The sequence below is a fragment of the Phyllobates terribilis genome, unplaced genomic scaffold (genome assembly GCF_046119375.1).
Source record: "Phyllobates terribilis strain yellow unplaced genomic scaffold, ASM4611937v1 Scaffold_8__6_contigs__length_399053987, whole genome shotgun sequence".
Lineage (NCBI taxonomy): Eukaryota > Metazoa > Chordata > Amphibia > Anura > Dendrobatidae > Phyllobates > Phyllobates terribilis.
Genome location: NW_027362768.1, coordinates 212,788,447 through 212,810,887, shown reverse-complemented (window position 1 = coordinate 212,810,887; position 22,441 = coordinate 212,788,447). Strand labels below are relative to the sequence as shown.

Here is a 22,441-nt window from a genome sequence, read left to right as displayed (position 1 = left end):
TGTCCACATCTAGGGAGGTTAGCCACAGTGCCATGGGCTTTAAACTTCTTGATAACACTGCGCACGGAAGACACAGGAACATTCAGGTCTTTGGATATGGACTTGTAGCCTTGAGATTGCTCATGCTTCCTCACAATTTGGTTTCTCAAGTCCTCAGACAGTTCTTTGGTCTTCTTTCTTTTCTCCATGCTCAATGTGGTACACACAAGGACATAGGACAGCGGTTGAGTCAACTTTAATCCATGTTAACTGGCTGCAAGTGTGATTTAGTTATTGCCAACACCTGTTAGGTGCCAGAGGTAAGTTACAGGTGCTGTTAATTGCATGAATTAGATAAGCATCACATGATTTTTCAAACAGTGCCAATACTTTTGTCCACCCCCTTTTTTAGGTTTGGTGTGGAATTATATCCAATTTGGCTTTAGGACAATTCTTTTTGTGTTTTTTCATTGAAGACAAATTAAATGAAGATAATAATACCAAAGAATTTGGGATTGCAATCATTTTCAGGAAGAAACTGAGTATTATCTGACAGAATTGCAGGGGTGCCAATACTTTTGGCCACCACTGTATAAACAAAGATATAGTGAGGGAATACTTAGCTAACATAAATGAATTCAAGAGCGTATGTTCTCCCTATCTTTAAAAAGGGGAATAAGGTGGGCCCAGGGAACTATAAACATGTGAGCCTTACTTTTATACCAGGAAAGATCTTTGAATAAATTATTAAGCAACATGTATGCAAGTACCTTTATAAGAATGAAGTGATTAACCAGAGCCAGCATGGGTTTGTAACTAATAAGTCATGTCAGACTAACTTAATTTCCTTGTATGACAGAATCACTGACTGGGTGGATCAGGGAAATGCTGTAGATATAGTATATCTTGACTTCAGCAAAGCATTTGACAAAGTATCTCATACCATTCTTAAAAAAGGATCAACTATGGAATGGACAAGGCAACTGTTATGTGGATTCATAACTGGCTTAGTGATTGGACCCATAGAGTGGTCATAAACGGTTGCATATCCAGTTGGAAGAATGTCTCAAGTGGGGTACCACAAGGCTCTGTCCTGGGCCCTGTGTTGTTCAACATCTTTATCAATGATTTAGATGAAGGAATTGAGGGTACATTTGCTGATGACACAAAGCTAGGAGGGATAGCTAATACTAGAGAATACAGAGAGAGGATTCCAAAAGATCTAAACAAACTGGAACTATGGGCAGCCAGTAACAGAATAGTTTTAATAAAGAGAAATGCAAAGTCCTACATCTGGGCAAGAAAAATGAAAAAAGTATATACAGAATGGGAGGAATAGGGCTAAGCAACAGCACATGTGAAAAAGACTTGGGTTTATTAATAGATCATAGACTGAACATGAGTCAACAGTGTGATGCAGCAGCAAAAAAGGCAAACACAATTCTGGGTTGCATTAACAGAAGCATACAGTCTAGATCACGTGGAATAATTATCCCCCTATACTCCTCTTTGGTCAGACCTCATCTGGAATACTGTTTCCAGTTCTGGGCACCACATCTTAAAAAAGACATGAAGAAACTTGAGCAAGTTCAAAGAAAAGCGGCCAAAATGGTGACTGGTCTGCAAACAATGCCCTATGAGGAACAGTTAGAGGATTTGGGATTATTTAGCTTGCAAAAGAGAAGACTGAGAGGAGACTTAATCGCTATTTACAAATATCTCAAGGGCTTTCACACTGTAGAGGGATCAGCTTTATTCTCATTTGCACAAAGAAAGACTAGAAACAATAGGATGAAACTGAATGTGAGAAGATACAGATTAGAAACTAGAAAAAACTTTTGGACAGTGAAGGTAATTAACGAGTGGAACATGCTGCCACGAGAGCGGGTGAGTTCTCCTTTAATGGAAGTCTTCAAACAGAGGCTGTACATACATCTGTCTGAGATGGTTTAGTGAATCTTGCATTGAGCAGGGGGTTGGACCAACCAGATGACCCTGGAAGTCCCTTGCAACTCTAACATTCTATGATTCCGAACAAAGAGCCAAAATCTTCTCTCTTATGCAAAAAGCTTCTATCAGCTCTAGATTTCAGGAGGTGGGTTATAAGCTACTCTCCCACTAGTATAGATTTCCTACTCATTTATAAGTTTTTTCTCCACATCTGACCCTACATGCTGGAGATGTGGCAAGGCAGAAGGGTCATTCCTTCACATCTTCTGGACTTGTAAAAGTCTCTACCCATTTTGGTCAGGAGTTAAGGATATTATACGAAAAGTCACAGGATTTCCCGGAGAGCTGGGTCCGGCTCTGTTCTTACTTCATCACTGCGAGATTCCTGTTGCTTCATACAAACATTCTTTATTAAAATTCCAGATAATGGCTGAATGTGTCTGCATCCAAGTACTGTGGAAAAAAAGCTTCTCCTCCTAAAGTGCTCAAAAAAATAAAGGGAAAGCTCAAATAGCACATCCTAAATCTGAATAAATGAAATATTCTCATTGAATACTTTGTTCTGTACAAAGTTGAATGTGCTGACAACAAAATCACACAAAAATCATCAATGGAAATCAAATTTATTAACCAATGGAGGCCTGGATTTGGAGTCAACCCCAAAATGAAAGTGGAAAAACACACTACAGGCTGATCCAACTTTGATGTAATGTCCTTAAAACAAGTCAAAATGAGGCTCAGTATTGTGTGTGGCCTCCACGTGCCTGTATGACCTCCCTACAACGCCTGGGCATGCTCCTGATAAGGTTGCGGATGGTCTCCTGTGGGATGTCTTTCCAGACCAGGACTAAAGCATCCGCCAACTCCTGGACAGTCTGTGGTGCAACGTGACGTTGGTGGATGGAGCGAGACATGATGTCCCAGATGTGCTCAATCGGATTCAGGTCTGGGGAATGGCGGGCCAGTCCATAGCTTTAATGCTTCTATCTTTCAGGAACTGCTGACAAACTCCAGACACATGAAGTCTGGCATTGTCCTGCATTAGGAGAAACCCATGGCCAATCGCACCAGCATATGGTCTCACAAGGGGTCTGAGGATCTCATCTCGGTACCTAGTGGAACATGGAGGGCCGTGCGGCCCTCCAAAGAAATGCCACCCCACACCATTACTGACCCACTGCCAAAGCGATCATGCTGAAGGATGTTGCAGACAGCAGATCGCTCTTCACGGCGTCTCCAGACTCTGTCACGTCTGTCACATGTGCTCAGTGTGAACTTGCTTTCATCAATGAAGAGCACAGGGCGCCAGTGGCGACTTTGCCAATCCTGGTGTTCTGTGACAAATGCCACGCGTCCTGCACGGTGTTGGGCTGTGAGCACAAACGCCATCTGTGGATGTTGGGCCCTCATACCACCCTCATGGAGTCGGTTTCTAACCATTTGTGCAGACACATGCACATTTGTGACCTGCTGGAGGTCATTTTGATGGGCTCTGGCAGTGCTCCTCCTGTTCCTCCTTGCAGAAGGTCAAGGTAAAGGTCCTGCTGCTGGGTTGTTGCCCTCCTACGGCCCCCTCCACGTCATCTGGTGTACTGACCTGTCTCCTGGTAGCGCCTCCAGCCTCTGGACACTACGCTGACAGACACAGCAAACCTTCTTGCCACAGCTCACATTGATGTGGCTTCCTGGATGAGCTGCGCTACCTGAGCAAATTCTGTGGGTTGTAGAGTCCGTCTCATGCTACCACGAGTGTGAAAGCACAACCAACATTCAAAAGTGACCAAAACGTCAGCCAGAAAGCATTGGTACTGAGATGTGGTCTGTGGTCCCCACCCGCAGAACCACTCCTTTATTGAGGGTGTCTAGATAATTGCCAATAATTTCCATCTATTGTCTATTCCATTTGCACAACAGCATGTGAAATTGATAGTCAATCAGTGTTGCTTCCTAAGTGGACTGTTTGATTTCACAGAAGTGTGATTTACTTGGAGTTATATTGTGTTGTTTAAGTGTTCCCTTTATTTTTTTGAGCAGTGTATTTCACTCTGGCTGGCAAAGGTTAACAATATTATGCTTATGGAAGATTTAACCTCTTGCATCCATGATACATACCTGATTTTCCTGGATGGAATTTCAACAGACTACTGAGTAGCTTGATATGTTGTAATATCTCTTGGGAAGATTTATTTGCATGAGCTCTATTCCTCTGAGCCTTTGACATTACAAGTCTATCTCACCCCCTCTCTCCCTTTTTATTTTTATCCCACTCTTACTTTTCACTCCCTTCTTCTTCTTCCCTCCTTTCCTGACCTTACATCTTTTTACTTCCTTAGCTTTCCTCCCCTCTCTCTGCTACCTTTCCCCGAAAATTTCTAAAATTCTAAAAAACGTAGGCCGGACATCCGGTTTCACAGTTGATAATGATTACCTTTGTCTTTATTACTTTTGTGCTTATTCCTTTGTTCACAACTACAATTTTGTATTGTGCTTCTTTGTAATATATTATATTGCCATACTTGGATATTTCATTATTGATATATTGCTGTATATTGTAGATGTATTGCTTACGTGCCTTCTTCTTTTAAATAAAGAATTATAAAAAAAAAACAATTCCCACACTTTAGTAGGTGAACACACGTGTTTAAGCTTCAAAATTAGGGAGATTGCACTTTCATTCACAAAGAGAAACAAGCCTTGAATTCATAATTTGGGTTTAATTTCAAAATCTGCAATAAAAGGTTTAACATACCCTTGATTTGCTGGAGAAAAAAAAACACCTATTAAAGTGCTGTTTCTGCAGTATATCACAGATGTATAATTTACAGTCACATTGAGTGGTGATGATAAGGTGTTACAACACTTCACTTTTTATCACTTGAATCTAAGATTTATATTCACAAACTTAGGCCTCCTTCACGTGTCCTGGTGATTCCTGTACAGGAAAAACCAGTACAGTGAGATCCGTGTCCGTATGTCATCCGTATGTCCGTATGCGACATCCATGTGGCATACGTGTTACATCCATGTGTCGATATGTCCATGTGACACATCTGTGTGCCGTCTATGTGTCCGTGTGACACGTACCGCATTGTAAAATCATTACAGTTTGTGCTAATCCCAGGCACTGACTGCTGAAGACTCCTCTCATTATTGTCCCCTGCTCCCGCTGAGATCAGCACGAGCAGGAGACAATGCTGGGAGTTGTATTCAGCACGCCCTGTGTACATGCTGTGTAAAATGAAGAATTAAATTAAATAAATGGCGTGGACTTCCGCCGATTATTCATACTCAGTAGTGGGAAAGCCGCCTGCTGGAGGCTGATATTATTAGCCAGGGAAGGGGCCATTAGCCAAACATGTTCCCTGGCTATTAATAACAGCCCTCAACTGTTTTATTAGCATTTACTGGCTAGAATACAGGGGGACCTCAGAAAAAAATGGACGTAGGGTCCCCCAATAAAATCTAATCAACAAATGCTAAACAGACAGCTGTGAGCTAACATTAATAGCCATGGAAGGGGCCATGGATCCTGGCCCCCTCCGAGGCTGATAACATCAGCCCTCATCGGACCCAGAAATGACGCATCAATAAGATGCACCATATCTGGCACTTAGCAATTTAAAATAAAAAGCACAGTTATTCTCAACTAACAACTAATCCACGAAGCTATCGCTGTAAAAAAATATAGTAATAAACAAGAATATCCCTCACCTGTCCAAAGTGGAAAGAATCCATAGTGTTCCACTCTGTAATCCATCTGTGCAACATTTGCTTATTAGCATGAACGGTGGCATGAGGTGACTGCTCATGCTGAAGAGCAAGGCTGAATGACTCGATTCAGCGAGAACGAATCCCTGAACTGTGGTAACCACAGTGAGTTCAAAGAAGTTAAATGTAACAAATTTCTCACGATGTTGCACTGAGCTCAATGACTTAAGTGCAGTTCAATGTGAACTCTAGGAACGCCAGAGATCAGCGTGAACTGTAACACTGATTCCAGGATGCCAGTATGTGGCACACCGATGACACACGGATGCCATCCATGTGTCATCAGTGTGCACTTTTGCAGCACATATTTTGTGTGAGCTGCACAAAAAAAACCTGACATATCTGCGGGCTTCCACACGGACACACGGTCCGTGTGAGAAACCTGGCATATGCGCACACCCATTGAATAAAGGAAGAGAAACCAGTTTTCACTGTGCTGCCGGCTGTCAAGTAAAAAGGATAAGCATTAGTGATGAGCGAGCACTAAAATGCTCGGCTACTCATTGCTCGGGTCGAGCACATTGGAATACTCGGGTGCTCGACCCGAGCAACGAGCCCATTGTAAGTCTATGGGAATCTCAAGCATTTTTCAGGCGGCTCCCCCCCGGAGGTCTGCAGAGGGCCTAAAAATTGCCCAAATCGATAGGAACAGTGCTCAAATGACATGGGAACAGCATGGGGAAGACCCCTGGAAGCATTTCTGACTCCCAGGTCACTGCGGTCAACAACGTTGTCAGAGTATTATGCCACTTTTACAGACTCCCAATAAAACATACAAAAACTAAACCAAAATGGATTTTCCTGGGAAATATGTTAAGGAACATCCTTTCCAGGGTAATGACTCGTCTCCGCCTTCCACAAGCACGGGTCCCACAACATTACCCGTGCCCTCCCCAGTACACTTACTGGGAAGGACCGCCTAACCACAAACACGTGGACAGGTGAATGTGGCCAGGGACAGTACGGAGCCAGTCCACAGCTTTTTTTGCTGAGTTGTATTTCACCACAGCTATATTCTTTAGCTTGGTGAAAGGACTTGGGAAACCATATCTACCGAGCTGTCATTTCTCCCAGGAAGTCCTCTAACGCTGCTTTTACGGAGCCAGTCCACAGCTTTTTTTGCTGAGTTGTATTTAGTTCGGTGAAAGGACTGGCATAGAGGGAAACCATATCTACTCTGGGTGTAATTTCTCCCAGGAAGTCCTCTAATGCAGCTTGTTGCAGAAGCAATGGCAGCCCGTCCAACATTAACTCGCACTTGTCGGTGGTGCTTTGACACACACACATCTTTCTTTGCACATTTAATTTCATGACTACAGAGTTGGGCAATGGCCTGAACTGCAATATGGTTTGAGAAATAGCATAAGCACGTCCGATCTGCATTAAAAAAGCAGTCATAGAGTGTCCGGGAACCTTCCCCCACACTTCCTAGCTGGGGCTGCTTCTCGGCAGGGTTGGACAGGCCCACCAGAGAACCGGAGACTCTTCCGGTGGGCCTTGGCTTCTCCTTCAGTAGAGTTCATAGTGCCGAGGTGAGGCCATGATGATGATAGATGCCACAATCTGCTTAGTTTTCTGTTACTTGGAATGCAAGCGCAAGTATGCAGCCAGCCACCCACCCACCCACAGTCCGCAATACTAAACTGCCAGATTTCTGGGAAGCTGCTTGCACTTGAAATATGGCATTTTAGGCTTATGGAGGCAGAAGCTTTTCACAACCTCATGCCGGCGGCGGCCACGTGTCCATACACGGTCCCCAGCCACCACTATTTCTCCCGGTATCATCTCCGCCTTCCACAAGCACGGGTCCCACAACATTACCCGTGCCCTCCCCAGTGCACTTACTGGGAAGGACTGCCTAACCACAAACACGTGGACAGGTGATTGTGGCCAGGGATGGTACGGAGTTAGTCCACAGCTTTTTTTTACTGAGTTGTATTTAGCTCGGTGAAAGGACTGGCATAGAGGGAAACCGTATCTACTCTGGGTGTAATTTCTCCCAGGAAGTCCTCTAATGCAGCTTGTTGCAGAAGCAATGGCAGCCCATCCAACATCAACTTGTTGGTGGTTCTTTGACACACACACATATTTCTTTGTGCATTTAATTTCATGACTACAGAGTTGGGCAATGGCCTGATCTGCAATGTGGTTTGAGAAATAACATGTATAAGCACGTCCGATCCACATTAAAAAAGCAGACATAGTGTCTGGGAACCTTCCCTCACACTTTTCTTAGCCAGGACTGCTTCTCGGAAGGGATGGATGGGCCCACCAGAGAATCCTCTGGTGTGCCTTGGCTTCTACCTCAGGAGAGTTCATGATAGCGCTAACTTTGCAGCTGCTATGGGGCTCTTGAGCGGGGGAGAAAGGTGAGCCCTCAGAATCAAATCCCCTGGTGGGCACAATGTTTTTCAATCTGAAACAGCTTCTCAGTGGAAGTTGTATTTCACCACAGCCATATTCTTTATCTCAGTGAAAGGACTGGCATAGAGGGAAACCGTATCTATTCCGGCTGTCATTTCTCCGTCACCAGGTTCCGCCCATTGTCACACACGACCATGCCCGGCTGTATGTTCAGCGGTGATAGCCACAGATCAGGCTGCTGTGTTACAGCTTTCAACAACTCTGCAGGGCTGGGCAGTTTGTCATCTAAGCATTATGCATGTTATCTTCAGCACAGCCTGTTGCCGCTTGGTCAAGGCAGTGCTGTCAGCTTGTGACTGATATGGTCATTTCGGAGATGGAGGAGGAGGTTCAGGAGCTGAACAATGTGATCACATTGAGGTTAAATTGATGACGCTGTTTTTTATACTAATGAAAGATCCTATTGTTTTGGGTTTTTTTATGTTATTTTTTAAGACAAATGCATTCACCAGGAAATGTCATTTTAACATTTTACAACCTTATCTGGCAATATGTGACACATCATCAGACACATCCTGTTTTATTTATGATGCAGGGACTCTGAAAGTCATAAAGCCTATTTTTATAGGGCCATCAGATGGCCCTTACTATTCTTAAAAGGCCAGCAGTCGGACCTCGCTATTGTTAGAGGGCCATCAGCTGGCTATGCTTTGTTGTTCCCATTATTAACAAGTGGGTCTCCTAACCTGTTATTGCGTATCCAGTGACTGCAAGGGCTGGCAAAAATTTGGACGCCCAATAATATCAGGGATCCAATCCATTACAAGTAATCTATCCCATTATGTAGATTTATTTTTGCAGACATATGTGTTGAGATTAACATCATATCTAAAGGACTCGTCACAATTAATTAAAGAATTAAGGGCTCTACCACCCATGGAGGGATGCATCTTTCTCTCTCTGGATGTAGTGTCCCTCTACAATAATATTTCAAATACATTGGGAATAAAGGTCATCAAAGAGGTTTTAACTGGAGACATCAATATGCCTATAAACCAAAGAGAATTCATTCTGAGCACAATAGCGTTCATAATGGAGAACAATGTGTTTTCTTTTGAGGATGGATTATATAAACAGATCAAGGGCTGCGCGATGGGGACGAGATTTGCACCAAGCTATGCCAATCTCTTTATGGGTGCGGTGGAATCCGTCCTCATCGCGCAGCCGGGATCATCCACGAGTGGAGTACTTTTCTATAGGCGCTTTATAAATGATTTATTCATTATATGGCATGGATCAATGGAGGAGGCATTGAGCTTTGCGGACAAACTAAATATCAATGATTGGGGGATAAAATTCACGGCCACAGCATCATCCACTTCTCTCCAATTCTTGGATCTATGGGTGCAGTTCGACCACCTGGGGAGAGTATTCACATCCACGTTTTTTAAACCAGTGGATGTGAATAGCTACCTCAAATTCAACAGTGGACACCTTCCCAGATGGATCAAAAATGTGCCTTATGGGCAGTATTGGAGAGTCAGGAAAAACTGTACTCTGGATTCTGACTTTGAGGTGGAATCCAAGATTCTCAAAAAGAGATTCCTGGAAAAAGGCTATCCAAAAAAAATTTTAAAAGATGCATATAAAAGAACGTGCACCCTATCACAAGATTCGTGCTTGGATAGAAGGGAGAATCTGGATGGGCTTCTTTAAGAACAGAGGAAAAGACAAAGTATAGTTTAATTACTACATTTTCCCAATCCAGGTCGGTAGTACGGGAGTTATTACAGAAACATTGGTTTATTTTAAAAAGTGACCCCATTCTCTCCAAAAGCATTCCAGAGAAACCAAATATTATCTTCAGGAAGAATAGAAGTTTAAAAACCTTGCTTGCTCCCAGCAACACGAATAGAAAGGAAAAAATAAGGGATGTGACGACTAATACTAACACAGGAGGCTGTTTCGCATGCAATACACTTAAATGTATGTGTTGCGGCGTTATAGCCAATAATGCAAAAACCTTTAAATCTAATACCTCTAATGAGGTTTTTCCGATCAAACAGAGATTAACATGCCAATCCACCTATGTAGTATACCTGTTGGAGTGCCCTTGTGGCTTGCAATACATCGGCCGGACAATTCAAACGGCCCATGCCCGATTAAATAAACACAGATCTAATATAAGGGCAGGATATCAATTACATAGTGTCTCTAGACACTATGCAAACCATCACCACAAAGACCTGAGTAAAATGAAAATAACCATCATCGACCATATTGTGGATAATGGACAAGAACGATTGAGTACACTTATAAAGAAAGAAAGTTTTTGGATATCCAAAATGGGTACTTTGTACCCTGAGGGTTTGAACCTTACGATTGAAAACACACCAAACCATTAAATCCGAGAAGGTTTAATGTTGTCCTTCTCATATCTTTCCCGGGTTGTCATCAGCCGTTTAATGACGGCTTGCGGGGTTACCTGCACAGGATTGAAGGTATGGTATGAGGCAGCCTAGCAGGAGACTTACTCGTCCTTTCGGATTGTCATTTAGCTCATTTTTCTTATTGTCGTCGGTTACTTGGTTTACTGGAAGCATAGGTTCCGATCATGATAATGGATAGTATTGGGTTTAAGGAGCTGTATAATAGTAGTGGGCAACCGTACAAGGTTATTTTCGACCATTTTATATGAAAGTGTACTGTCTCTTTAAGAAACTTAACTTTTGAATTGGGGGTTGGTAATCGCAGTATAGCATTATTAGGACAACCTGGCAAGGTTCCCAGGGTGTTTTTAAAAATTTAAGGGGTTTATAATCGTAGTGGGCAACAGTACAAGGTTATTTTTGCCCATTTTATATGAAAGTGTACTGTCTCTTTAAGAAACTTAACTTTTTGATTGGGGGTTCGTAATCGCAGTATAGCATTGTCAGGACACCCTGGGAAGGATCCCAGGGTGATTTTAAAAATGTATGGGGTTTATAATCGTAGTGGGCAACAGTACAAGGTTATTTTCTGCCATTTTATATGAAAGTGTACTGCCTCTTTAAGAAACTTAACTTTTGAATTGGGGGCTGGAAATCGCAGTACAGCACTGTCAAGACACCCTAAGAAGGCCCCCAGGGTGATTTTAATAGTTGGTAATAAAAATAAAAAATAAAAAAAAATTTTTTAAACACAAATAGGAAGTTTTTATTAAGAATTCTGAGTTTATGAATCCATGTAGGGATTTTTAAATATGAGTGCACAATGCTGTTTCAAGGGGAAATAAGAGGTTAATTGGTAAAGAATGCATTATATGGAGTTTTTCAATGAAAGGGTTAATTGATTACAACACGTGGTCTAAATTATGTAAAATACCACCCCTTTATAAAGCTGTCATTGTAACATTCTCCTTTACCCCACCTGATGAAGACGGCTTAGACCATCGAAACACGTTGTGGCAGTGGTATTGGAGGAAGAATAAAGGTCGGTTATCATCTATTAAATTGTCCAGTATTCCTTTGGCGCTCTCTGAGACCGCTGCACCATTGTTTACATGTGAAATATCTCCATACGGAGCCAAAGCGGCAGGAGCAGACTGGCATATTTGGATGTTTGAGGACCTGCGGTTATCCAGCCACCGGGATAAACAACTGAGGACCTACGGTGATGTGGTATCCGGTCAGGCAGGATCGCGTGACCACTCGAGGAGCACGGAGTTGCGATGCAAACATCGACAGGACAGTATTACAAATAGAGAGAGGCGACCCGGAGCCTCATTAATCACACGCTTAATCTTGGTTGTGTAGATGTACACAACCGTCACAGGTGCCACAGTAACGACATGTTCCCATTAGAAAGGAGAGAGTCTGATATACAGTTATAGGGTATGCAGTGAGTCCAATGGCTGACCAATTTTAGGAAAAACCCCACTAAGAATTTAAAGACACATAGAGCAGGGCCACAGTAACAAGTAAGACTTGTTCCCATTAGAAAGGAGAGGGTCTGCTATATACAGTTATAGGGTATGCAGTGATTCCAACGGCTGACCAATTTTAGGAAAAACCCCACTAAGAATTTAAAGACACATAGAGCAGGGCCACAGTAACAAGTACGACATGTTCCCATTAGAAAGGAGAGGGTCTGCTATACAGTTATAGGGTATGCAGTGAGTCCAACGGCTGTCTCGGCCAAGCGGCATCAAGTTGTGCTGAAGCTAATATGCTTAGGTGACAAACTGCACAATGCAAAAGAGTTGTGGGCAGCTCTGAAAGAGCAGGCAAATCTGTGGCTGACACCGCTGAACCTACAGCCAGGCATGGTCGTGTGTGACAATGGCTGGAACCTGGTGGTGGCTCTGAGGCGAGGCGAGCTTACACATGTACCATTCCTGGCCCATGTGCCTCATGGTTCAGCGGTTTCTCAAAAGCTACCTGGAGCTGCTGGATCTGCTTGTCAAAGTACGCCTCCTGTGTGCCCATTTTAGAAAGTCAGCTACAGCTTCCGCCGTGCTTCAGCAGCGTTTGCAGCTTCCAGCTCACCGACTGGTATTTGATGTCCCCATGCCTTGGAACTCTACACTGCAGATGTTGGGAAGGATTTGTGAGCAGAAGAGGGCAGTTGTTGACTACCATCATCAACAAGGCCGTCGGTATCCAGTTCAGACTCCACACATAAGACCTCAAGAGTGGACATGGATGTCAGACATCTGTACCATCCTCCAGAACTTTGAAGACTCCACCAAGATGGTGAGCGGCGATGATGCCATAATTAGCGTCACTATCCCACTTCTCTGTCTTCAGAAACGCTCCCTGCTCACAATCAAAAAGGATGCATTGCAGGCGGAGCATGATAAGATGGAGCAAGGTACCATACAGGGTGATTACACACAGCCCAGCCTCATCTGATCCCAATGTGGATTGGGTGACAATGAGAAAGAGGAGAGGAGGAGGAGGAAGAACAGGAGCTGTAGATGGTACTACCTGCACAACTGTCATACAATCTGTTCAGCATGGATGACCAGAGGACAGGGAGGAAGAGAGCATGGTCAGTCATCCTCTTGGTGAGGACACGGAAGTCTTGCCTATTAGCAGTCTGGCACGCATGGCTGAGTTTATGTTATGCTGCCTTTCCCATGACCCTCGCGTTGTCAAAATTTTGGGTGACAGTCATTACTGGTTGGTGACACTTCTAGACACACGCTCCAAGGAGAACTTTATATCTCTTATTCCTGAGGCAGACAGGTCTAGAAAAATGGGGCAGTACCATAAGGCCTTTATTTCGGGACTATTAAAAAAAATTCCCATCTGAAAACGCTGGCGGCAGAGATCACAGTTCGCTGGACAACCAATGAGTACAGCCGAGAGAGACACAACTCCAATCCAGCAGAGGCAGGAGAACACTGTCAAAGTTCTGGGAGAGTTTTCTCAGCCCCCCCATCGTACAGGCCCTGAGGCGCAGGGTACTCTCACAAGGAGTGCAAAGTTTGGGAAGATGCTGAGGGAGTACTTTGCCCACTGTACCAACGTCCTCCGTGATTCCTCTGTGTCTTATAATTATTGGGTATCCAAGCTGGACACGTGGAACTTTGCTCTCTACGCCTTGGAGGTCATGGCCTGCCCTGCCGCTAGCATTTTATCAGAGCGGTTTTTTAGTGCCGCTGGCTGAATTATTACTGATAAGCACATCCGCCTGTCAACTGAAAATGCTGACAGGCTGACTCTTATAAAAATGAACAAGGGCTGGATTGGGCCAGACTTTTGAACACCACCGAATGATAGCAGCGTAACATAAACTCAAATCCGGTGTCTTTTTTTGGGAGGTGTATTCCCATGCACCTTTTCACACCCACACATGGGTATACACTTCCTGATTTTGGCTATTTGCTCTTGTCCTCCTTCTTCTCCTCATCCTCATCCTACACCACCATATCACCAGGGTGACCGTGGTCCGTGATACAACACCCACATAATTTTTTTAAAGGGTGTTTATGATGCCCATAAAAAAAAAAATTATACAGTATGTTCATGTACACCCCCCAGGGGTAAATGTTTGTCAGTCCATACACTTAGTGCATGTGACTCACCCCCGGAGCCGTGGGGCACTCGGAACCGGGCTTCAGGGCGATGATGGGAGTAGTAGTGGCAACCCGATCCCGTGGCTCAGGGTGGTCAGACCAAATACAGTGGCAGTCTATATTTAGAGCTTTAAAATGTCCGACTACACCACCCGTGGATTGCGGTCAGGGTGAACCGCCGCTGCGGGGCAGACCCGCTGAGGCTGGTGTTGTGGGTGCAGCAGAGAATAGTATAACTCCCCACGGGAGGAGTGTAGCCTCTGGGCAGTGAGTGTAAATGGTGGGGGTTGTAGTGCAGGGCATCCCAGTACCGTTAGTGCTGGCGCGGTAAGAAACACAGAGTCAACGTGTTGCAGTCCAATGTCGTTTACTCACAGTTGTTATCTGAGTCGCTTCTGCCGGCAATGACTGCCCAAGCCGTGCTGCGTCCACCAGGTGCGGGGCTCGGTCAACCCCCGGGCAATTCAGGAGTATAGCCCAGAACTCCCTTCTATACTTTCTCTGGCCGTGCCCCACCAGTGACCAAACTTCTGTCCAGCTGCCTCAGGCCTTCTCTGGGAGAACTTGGCGCCAGCCTCCCTGACCCTATGTGGTGCCTTCCTAGTAGGTTTAGCGAGGGGGTCGCACCAATAGATGATCACGACCTTCGGTTCTTGGCTGAGGGATGATTTACCTCCACCAATTTGGGATCCGGTACCCTTCTGTTGCCTGACCCGTCACCCAATATCACGCTGGTCCTTAGGGTCCCTTCTGCCTTCGTGTCTCTGAGCCTTTCTACTCCTTGGTTCCTTCCCTTTCTGTTCCGTTCCTTCTCCTCTTCTCCCTTCTGGCTCCTGCCTTCACCCTAGGCCTGCCTTCTGAGCAGAGCTCCTACAGAGCCTCTGCTCCCTGACAGCTCTCTCTCCTGCTCTGACTGAACTGAACTCCTAAGATGGTGCCTGCCTTTATATAGCTCCTCCTCTGTGTGTGAGCTCAGGTGACCAGCACCCAATGAGCTCCTACCTATGCTCAGAAACCAACCCCTATCTGCTCCTACACCACTGAGTTTCCTCCCCCCTCCCCACTCCAGTCAGGGACATGGTCAGTTGTGCCTACATATATATATACAGTACAGACCAAAAGTTTGGACACACCTTCTCATTTAAAGATTTTTCTGTATTTTCAGGACTATGAAAATTCTACATTCACACTGAAGGCATCAAAACTATGAATTAACACATGTGGAATTATATACTTAACCGAAAAGTGTGAAACAACGCAAAATATGCCTTATATTCTAGGTTCTTCAAAGTAGCCACCTTTTGCTTTGATGTCTACTTTGCACACTCTTGGCATTCTCTTGATGAGCTTCAAGAGGTAGTCACCGGAAATGGTTTTCACTTCACAGGTGTGCCCTGTCAGGTTTAATAAATGGGGTTGGGACCATCAGTTGTGTTGTGCAGAAGTCAGGTGGATACACAGCTGATAGTCCTACTGAATAGACTGTTAGAATTTGTATTATGGCAAGAAAAAAGCAGCTAAGTAAAGAAAAACAAGTGGCCATCATTACTTTAAGAAATGAAGGTCAGTCAGTCCGAAAAATTGGGCAAACTTTGAATGTGTCCCCAAGTGCAGTTGCAAAAACCATCAAGCGCTACAAAGAAACAGGCTCACATGAGGACCGCCGCAGGAAAGGAAGACCAAGAGTCACCTCTGCTTCTGAGGATAAGTTTATCCGAGTCACAAGCCTCAGAAATCTCAGGTTAACAGCAGCTCAGATTAGAGACCAGGTCAATGCCACACACAGTTCTAGCAGCAGACACATCTCTACAACAACTGTTAAGAGGAGACTTTGTGCAGCAGGCCTTCATGATAAAATGCTGCTAGGAAACCACTGCTAAGGACAGACAACAAGCAGAAGGGACTTGTTTGGGCTAAAGAACACAAGGAATGGACATTAGACCAGTGGAAATCTGTGCTTTGGTCTGATGAGTCCAAATTTGAGATCTTTGGTTCCAACTACCGTGTCTTTATGCGATGCAGAAAAGGTGGACGGATGGACTCTACATGCTTGGTTCCCACCGGGAAGCATGGAGGAGGAGGTGTGATGGTGTGGGGGTGCTTTTCTGGTGACACTGTTGGGGATTTATTCAAAATTGAAGGCATACTGAACCAGCATGGCTACCACAGCATCTTGCAGCGGCATGCTATTCCATCCGGTTTGCGTTTAGTTGGACCATCATTTATTTTTCAACAGGACAATGACCCCAAACACACCTCCAGGCTGTGTAAGGGCTATTTGACCAAGCGGGAGAGTGATGGGGTGCTACGCCAGATGACATGGCCTCCACAGTCACCAGACCTGAATCCAATCGAGATGGTTTGGGGTGAGCTGGACCGCAGGGTGAAGGCAAAAGTGCCAACAAGTGCTAAGCATCTCTGGGAACTCCTTCAAGGTTGTTGGAAGACCATTTCCGGTGACTTCCTCTTGAAGCTCATCAAGAGAATGCCAAGAGTGTGCAAAGCAGTCATCAAAGCAAAAGGTGGCTACTTTGAAGAACCTAGAATATAAGACATATTTTCAGTTGTTTCACACTTTTTTGTTAAGTATATAATTCCACATGTGTTAATTCATAGTTTTGATGCCTTCAGTGTGAAAGTACAATTTTCATAGTCCTGAAAATACAGAAAAATCTTTAAATGAGAAGGTGTGTCCAAACTTTTGGTCTGTACTGTATAAATGGGAGCACCGTCGAGCTGTCCCCCGGAAATGGGGTGTGTGTGGTGCATGCAGCTAACTGAGCCCTGGTCCATACTCCATCCTTACCTGGGAGTGGAATATCACACCTCTGGTTGAGGTGCAATACCCCTGTAGTGGCCGAACCCTCGGGGTGCTACACATGGGCATTACAAGAATAGGAGACCCGCTTCTTTCAAATGGGAACATTTTTTCATGAGGCCCTCCTCCACGTCTTTTCCAAGGTGCATTGGAGTGCCTCCCAATTTTTGGCAGCCCTTGCATTCAATGCATATGTCAATACTATAGGAGACCCACTTCCTAATATTGGGAACTTTTTTTATGAGGCCCTCCTCCACGTCTTTTCCAAGGTGCATTGGAGTGCCTCCCAATTTTTGGCAGCCCTTGCATTCACTGCATAGGCCAACACTATGGGAGACCCACTTCCTAATAATGGGAACATTTTTTCATGAGGCCCTCTACGTCTCTTCCAAGGGGCATTGGAGTGCCTCCCAATTTTTGGCAGCCCTTGCATTTACTCCATAGGCAAACAGTATGGGAGACCCACTTCCTAATAATGGGAACATTGTTTTCAGGAGGCCCTCCTCTAAGTCTCTTCAAAGGGGTATTGGGGTGCGTCCAAATTTTCAAAGGGGTATTGGGGTGCATCCAAATTTTGGGCAGACTTGTCACACACTGCATATGCAATAACAGTATAGGAGACCCACTCTTTAGTAGTGGGAACAACAAAGTGTAGCCGGCTGATGGCTCTCTAAGAATAGTGAGGGCCGACTGCTGGGCCTTTAAGAATAGTAAAGGCCGCCTGATGGCCCTATAAAAATAGGCTTTGTGACTTTCAGAGTCCCTCCTTCATAAATGAAACAGGGTGTGTCAGATCATGTCTCACACACTACATGGCCAGATAAGGTTGTAAAATGTTAAAATAACATTTCCCAGTGAATGCATTTGTCATGGTTGAAAGCAATGCAAAAGTGCAAAAACGCATCAAAAACACTGCGTGTGAAAATAGCACAAGGTGTGCAGGAGTATTTTTGTTTTTGGTTATTTATATTGCCTTATATACAAGTCATTACCCTGGAAAGGATGTTCCTCAACATATTTCCCAGGAAAATCCATTTTGGTTTCGTTTTTGTATGTTTTATTGTGAGTCCGGAAAAGTGGCGTAATACCTCTGATAACGTTGTTGACAGCAGTGACCTGGGAGTCAGAAATGCTTCCAGGGGTCTTCCCCATGTGTCACATCTGCTGCAAAATTTAATCGCAAAACATGTACAGATGCAAGCCAGACTTGAATTTATGCTGCCCATGGTTCAGGCCACATGAATCAGATGACAGGCTCACTTTAACAGAAGTTAAATATTATATTTTACTCACTTATGTGGAGACATTAATTCCACAGCACTTTACAGACATTATTGACACTGTCCTTATTGGCGCTAACAATCTAGATTCCCTATCAGTATGTCTATCGAGTATGGGAGCAAACACACCTAAACACAGGGAGAACATATAAACTCCTTGCAGATGTTGTCCTTGGTTGAATTTGAACTCAGGACCCAGTGCTGCAAAGTAACAATGCTAACCACTGAGCCACCGTACTGCCCTAGAAATATCTTGTATGTTGTGTGGATCTTTCGAAAAACAAAATATAATGTTCATCCTTCATCATATACAGTGGGTACGGAAAGTATTCAGACCCCTTTAAATGTTTCACTCTTTGTTTCATTACAGCCATTTGGTAAATTCTAAAAATGTAATTTTATTTTCTCATTAAAGTACACTCTGCACCCCATCTTGACTGAAAAAAACAGAAATGTAGAAATTTTTGCAAATGTATTAAAAAAGAAAAATATCACATGGTCATAAGTATTCAGACCCTTTGCTCAAAATTGAGTAGAAGCACCCTTTTGAGCTAGTACAGCCATGAGTCTTCTTGGGAATGATGCAACAAGTTTTTCACATCTGTATTTGGGGATCCTCTGCCATTCTTCCTTGCAGATCCTCTCCAGTTCCATCAGGTTGGATGGTGAACGTTCGTGGACAGCCATTTTCAGGTCTTTCCAGAGATTCTCAATTGGGTTTAGGTTAGGGCTCTGGCTGTGCCAGTCAAAAATGGTCACAAAGTTGTTCTGAAGCCACTCCTTTGTTATTTTAGATGTGTGCTTAGGGTCATTGTCTTGTTGGAAGGTGAACCTTTGGTAAAATCTGAGGTCCAGAGCACTCTGGAAGAGGTTTTTATCCAGGATACAGTATCTCTGTACTTGGCCGCATTAATGTTTCCTTCAATTGCAACCAGTCTTCCTGTCCCTGCAGCTGAAAAACACCCCCATTGCATGATGCTGCCACCACCATGTTTCACTGTTGGGATTGTATTGTGCAGGTGATGAGCAGTGCCTGGTTTTCTCCACACATACCGCTTAGAATTATCACCAAAAAGTTCTATCTTCGTTTCATCAGACCAGAGAATCTTATTTGTCATAATCTGTGAGTCCTTCATGTGTTTTTGAGAAAACTCTATGCGGGCTTTCAAATGTCTTGCACTTAGGAGAGGCTTCCGTCGGGCCACTCTGCCATAAGGGCCCGACTGGTGGAGGGCTGCATTGATAGTTGACTTTGTGGAACTTTCTCCCATCTCCCTACTACATCTCTGGAGCTCAGTCACAGTGATCTTGGGGATATTCTTTACCTCTCTCACCAAAGCTCAAATCTCTGGAGCTCAGCCACAGTGATCTTGGATCTTGGGGTTCTTCTTTATCTCTTTCACCAAAGCTCAGTTTGGCTGGATGGCCAGGTCTAGGAAGACTTCTGGTGGTCCTAAACTTCTTACATTTAAGGATTATGGATGACACTGTGCTCTTAGGAACCTTGAGTAATGCAGAAATTCTTTTGTAAACTTGGCCAGATCTGTGCCTTACCACAGTTCTGTCTCTGAGCTCCTTGGGTAGTTCCTTTGAGCTCATTATTCTCATTTGGTCTGACATGCACTGTGAGCTGTGAGGTCTTATATAGACAGGTGTGTGCCTTTCCAAATCAAGTCCTATCAGTTTAATTAAACACAGCTGGACTCCAATGAAGGAGTAGAACCATCTCAAGAAGGATCATAAGGAAATGGACAGCATGTGACTTAAATATGAGTGTCTGAGCAAAGGGTCTGAATACTTATGACTATGTGATATTTCAGTTTTTCTATTTTAATAAATTTGCAAAAATTTCTACATTTCAGTTTTTTTTCAGTCAAGATGGGGTACAGAGTGTACTTTAATGAGAAAAAAATGAACTTTTTAGAATTTACCAAATGGCTGCAATGAAACAAGGAGTGAAAAATTAAAGGGTTCTGAATACTTTCCGTACCCACTGTATATGACATTTAATCCAAATCCCTGGATTTTCACAACTTTATAGGAAATATTGAAGTCTAATGTACTAAAAGTAATCTGTAATAATAGGTCAAAGGCCTCCATTAGGAGCTTGCAGAACTAGGTTGTGCACCACAATATAGTCCGTGGGGTCTGTCTGATGACCTCTTTGTTTCTGTTATAGAACAGATGATACATTTGTCTATTCCTATAGCGAAACAGAAAAAACTGCTTTAAACACTAGAGTAAACCTTGGCACACCAAAGTTGCCATTGTAATAGAAAAAGAAACAAAATAATAAAGGGAACACAGTACCATATATAACTGTTGGTCATAAATTCTTTGGAGATTTGAAGGAGAAAGAAAAAAAATGTCATTGAGATATTGGTACAATCCAAATCTGTTAATTTTGCATAACAATTTTTTTTAAATTTTCTTCTACAGTTCAAAGTCATGATGAAAATGGTTTCTTCTGGAAGCTGCACACTTAGTGTCCCAGCAAAGAACTCCTATCGTATGGTGGTCCTTGGTGCTTCTAGGGTGGGCAAAAGTTCCATTGTTTCACGATTCTTAAATGGACGTTTTGAAGACCAGTATATACCAACAATTGAGGATTTCCACCGTAAGCTATATAATATAAGAGGAGATATGTATCAGTTGGACATTTTAGATACATCTGGCAATCATCCTTTCCCTGCTATGAGAAGGCTCTCAATATTGACAGGTAAGAACTTATGTAATCTATATAGGAAAACGTTTCAAATTTGAAGGGGTTTTTCTACCGTAAAAACTCCAGTCAAAATCCCAGAAATGTGATTAATTGTTTAATAATGTGAAGACACTGATTCTCATCTATGGAAAGTAGTAGTAATCAATTTTAAAAGTCTCTCAAAAATCTCAGCAATGACAAAAAAGAAATTGCAGCAATTTTGAAGATTTTTAAGCTCCTCATTGCATTCTGATAGACAGCAATATCAAAGTGATTATACAAAAACTTTACTTGTATCCCTAGCCTTACATACACACCCACAAAACCAGGAAGCAAAATGTTTCACACTATCCCTCAACTTCAAACATTTGTTGTGCCCCAAATACTAACTATCAAGCATGGTGGTGGAGAGTTGATAATTTGGTCTGCTTTGTAGTCACAGGACCTCGATACCTTCCAGTCAATGATTCAACCATGAAGAACTCCATATGTCAAAAAATTCTGAAATTAAATGTAAGGCCTTCTATCTAAGGGTTAAAGTTCACTGAAACCGGGTCATGCAGCAGGACAAGGATACCAATCACAACAGCAAATCCAAATCAAAATGGCTGAAAAGAAAAGAATAGTGTTGCATTGGCCCCAGTCAAAGTCTAGACCATAACTCAATTTAAATGCTGTGGCAAGATCTTTTTTTTTTTAACCATAAATTTTTATTGAACTGAAATGTCATGTTTTACAACATATTGATAACCAATGTATATAGTTGTGACATTGTAGAATATAAGAAGTAAACATTAATAACTTTTTATCATAACAAAGTATAAAAGGTAAAAAAGGAAAGGAAAGGGGTGATGACAAACGATTAATAATTTCTGCACATTACACATAGTATCACGTTACATCTCTATGTTCACAGTATTTAGTCTGAATGATAGCCAACTGTCCCATTTTTTATGGAATGATAGCGAATTATTAGTAGATAAAGCAATTATTTTCTTGGAAAGGCAGTTATCATTTAATAGTGCTATGATTTCACCTAGTGTTGGACATTTAGGATTTTTCCAATAACCTGCAATTTTAATTTTTGTAGCTATGAAGATATGCGCGATCACTGTTTGAAATTCGTGCGGAAATAAATCCAGGTCAATGGCAAGAAGTGCCTGCTCCTTAGTGATTTTGGTTAGGATGCTGCTAATTTGAGATACTAAATGGGAGATTGCATCCCATAATTGTTTTACTTTATCGCAGTTTTATCAGATATGCATCATATCTGCATTGGCGTCTCCACATCTCCAGCAGACATCTGGGGAGTTGCGGTAGATCTGAGATAGTCTATATGGTGTAAAGTACCATCTATACAAAATCCTTGCATTTTCTAGATGGCTTGTGCATTTAGAGTGTAACACTACCATTGTGGAGGATGTCTGCCATTGACCTGGGGTAATCGTAGACTGTAGATCTTTCTCCCATTTGTGGAGATATGTGTCCAGAGAAGGAAACGTATCCTCCAGCATGAG

At 43.2% G+C, this 22,441-nt stretch overlaps 1 protein-coding gene across 2 annotated transcripts in view; it reads left to right on the top strand.

The window, feature by feature from the left end:
• RASD2 (RASD family member 2) overlaps positions 1–22,441 on the top strand; it is a 202,272-nt gene that overhangs the window by 127,687 nt on the left and 52,144 nt on the right. For both annotated transcript variants that reach the window (XM_073644066.1, XM_073644067.1), the window contains exon 2: positions 20,660–20,939. In XM_073644066.1, coding sequence (XP_073500167.1) covers positions 20,669–20,939 — 271 coding nt within the window. In that variant the 5' untranslated portion in view covers positions 20,660–20,668. The remainder of the gene's footprint in view (positions 1–20,659; positions 20,940–22,441) is intronic.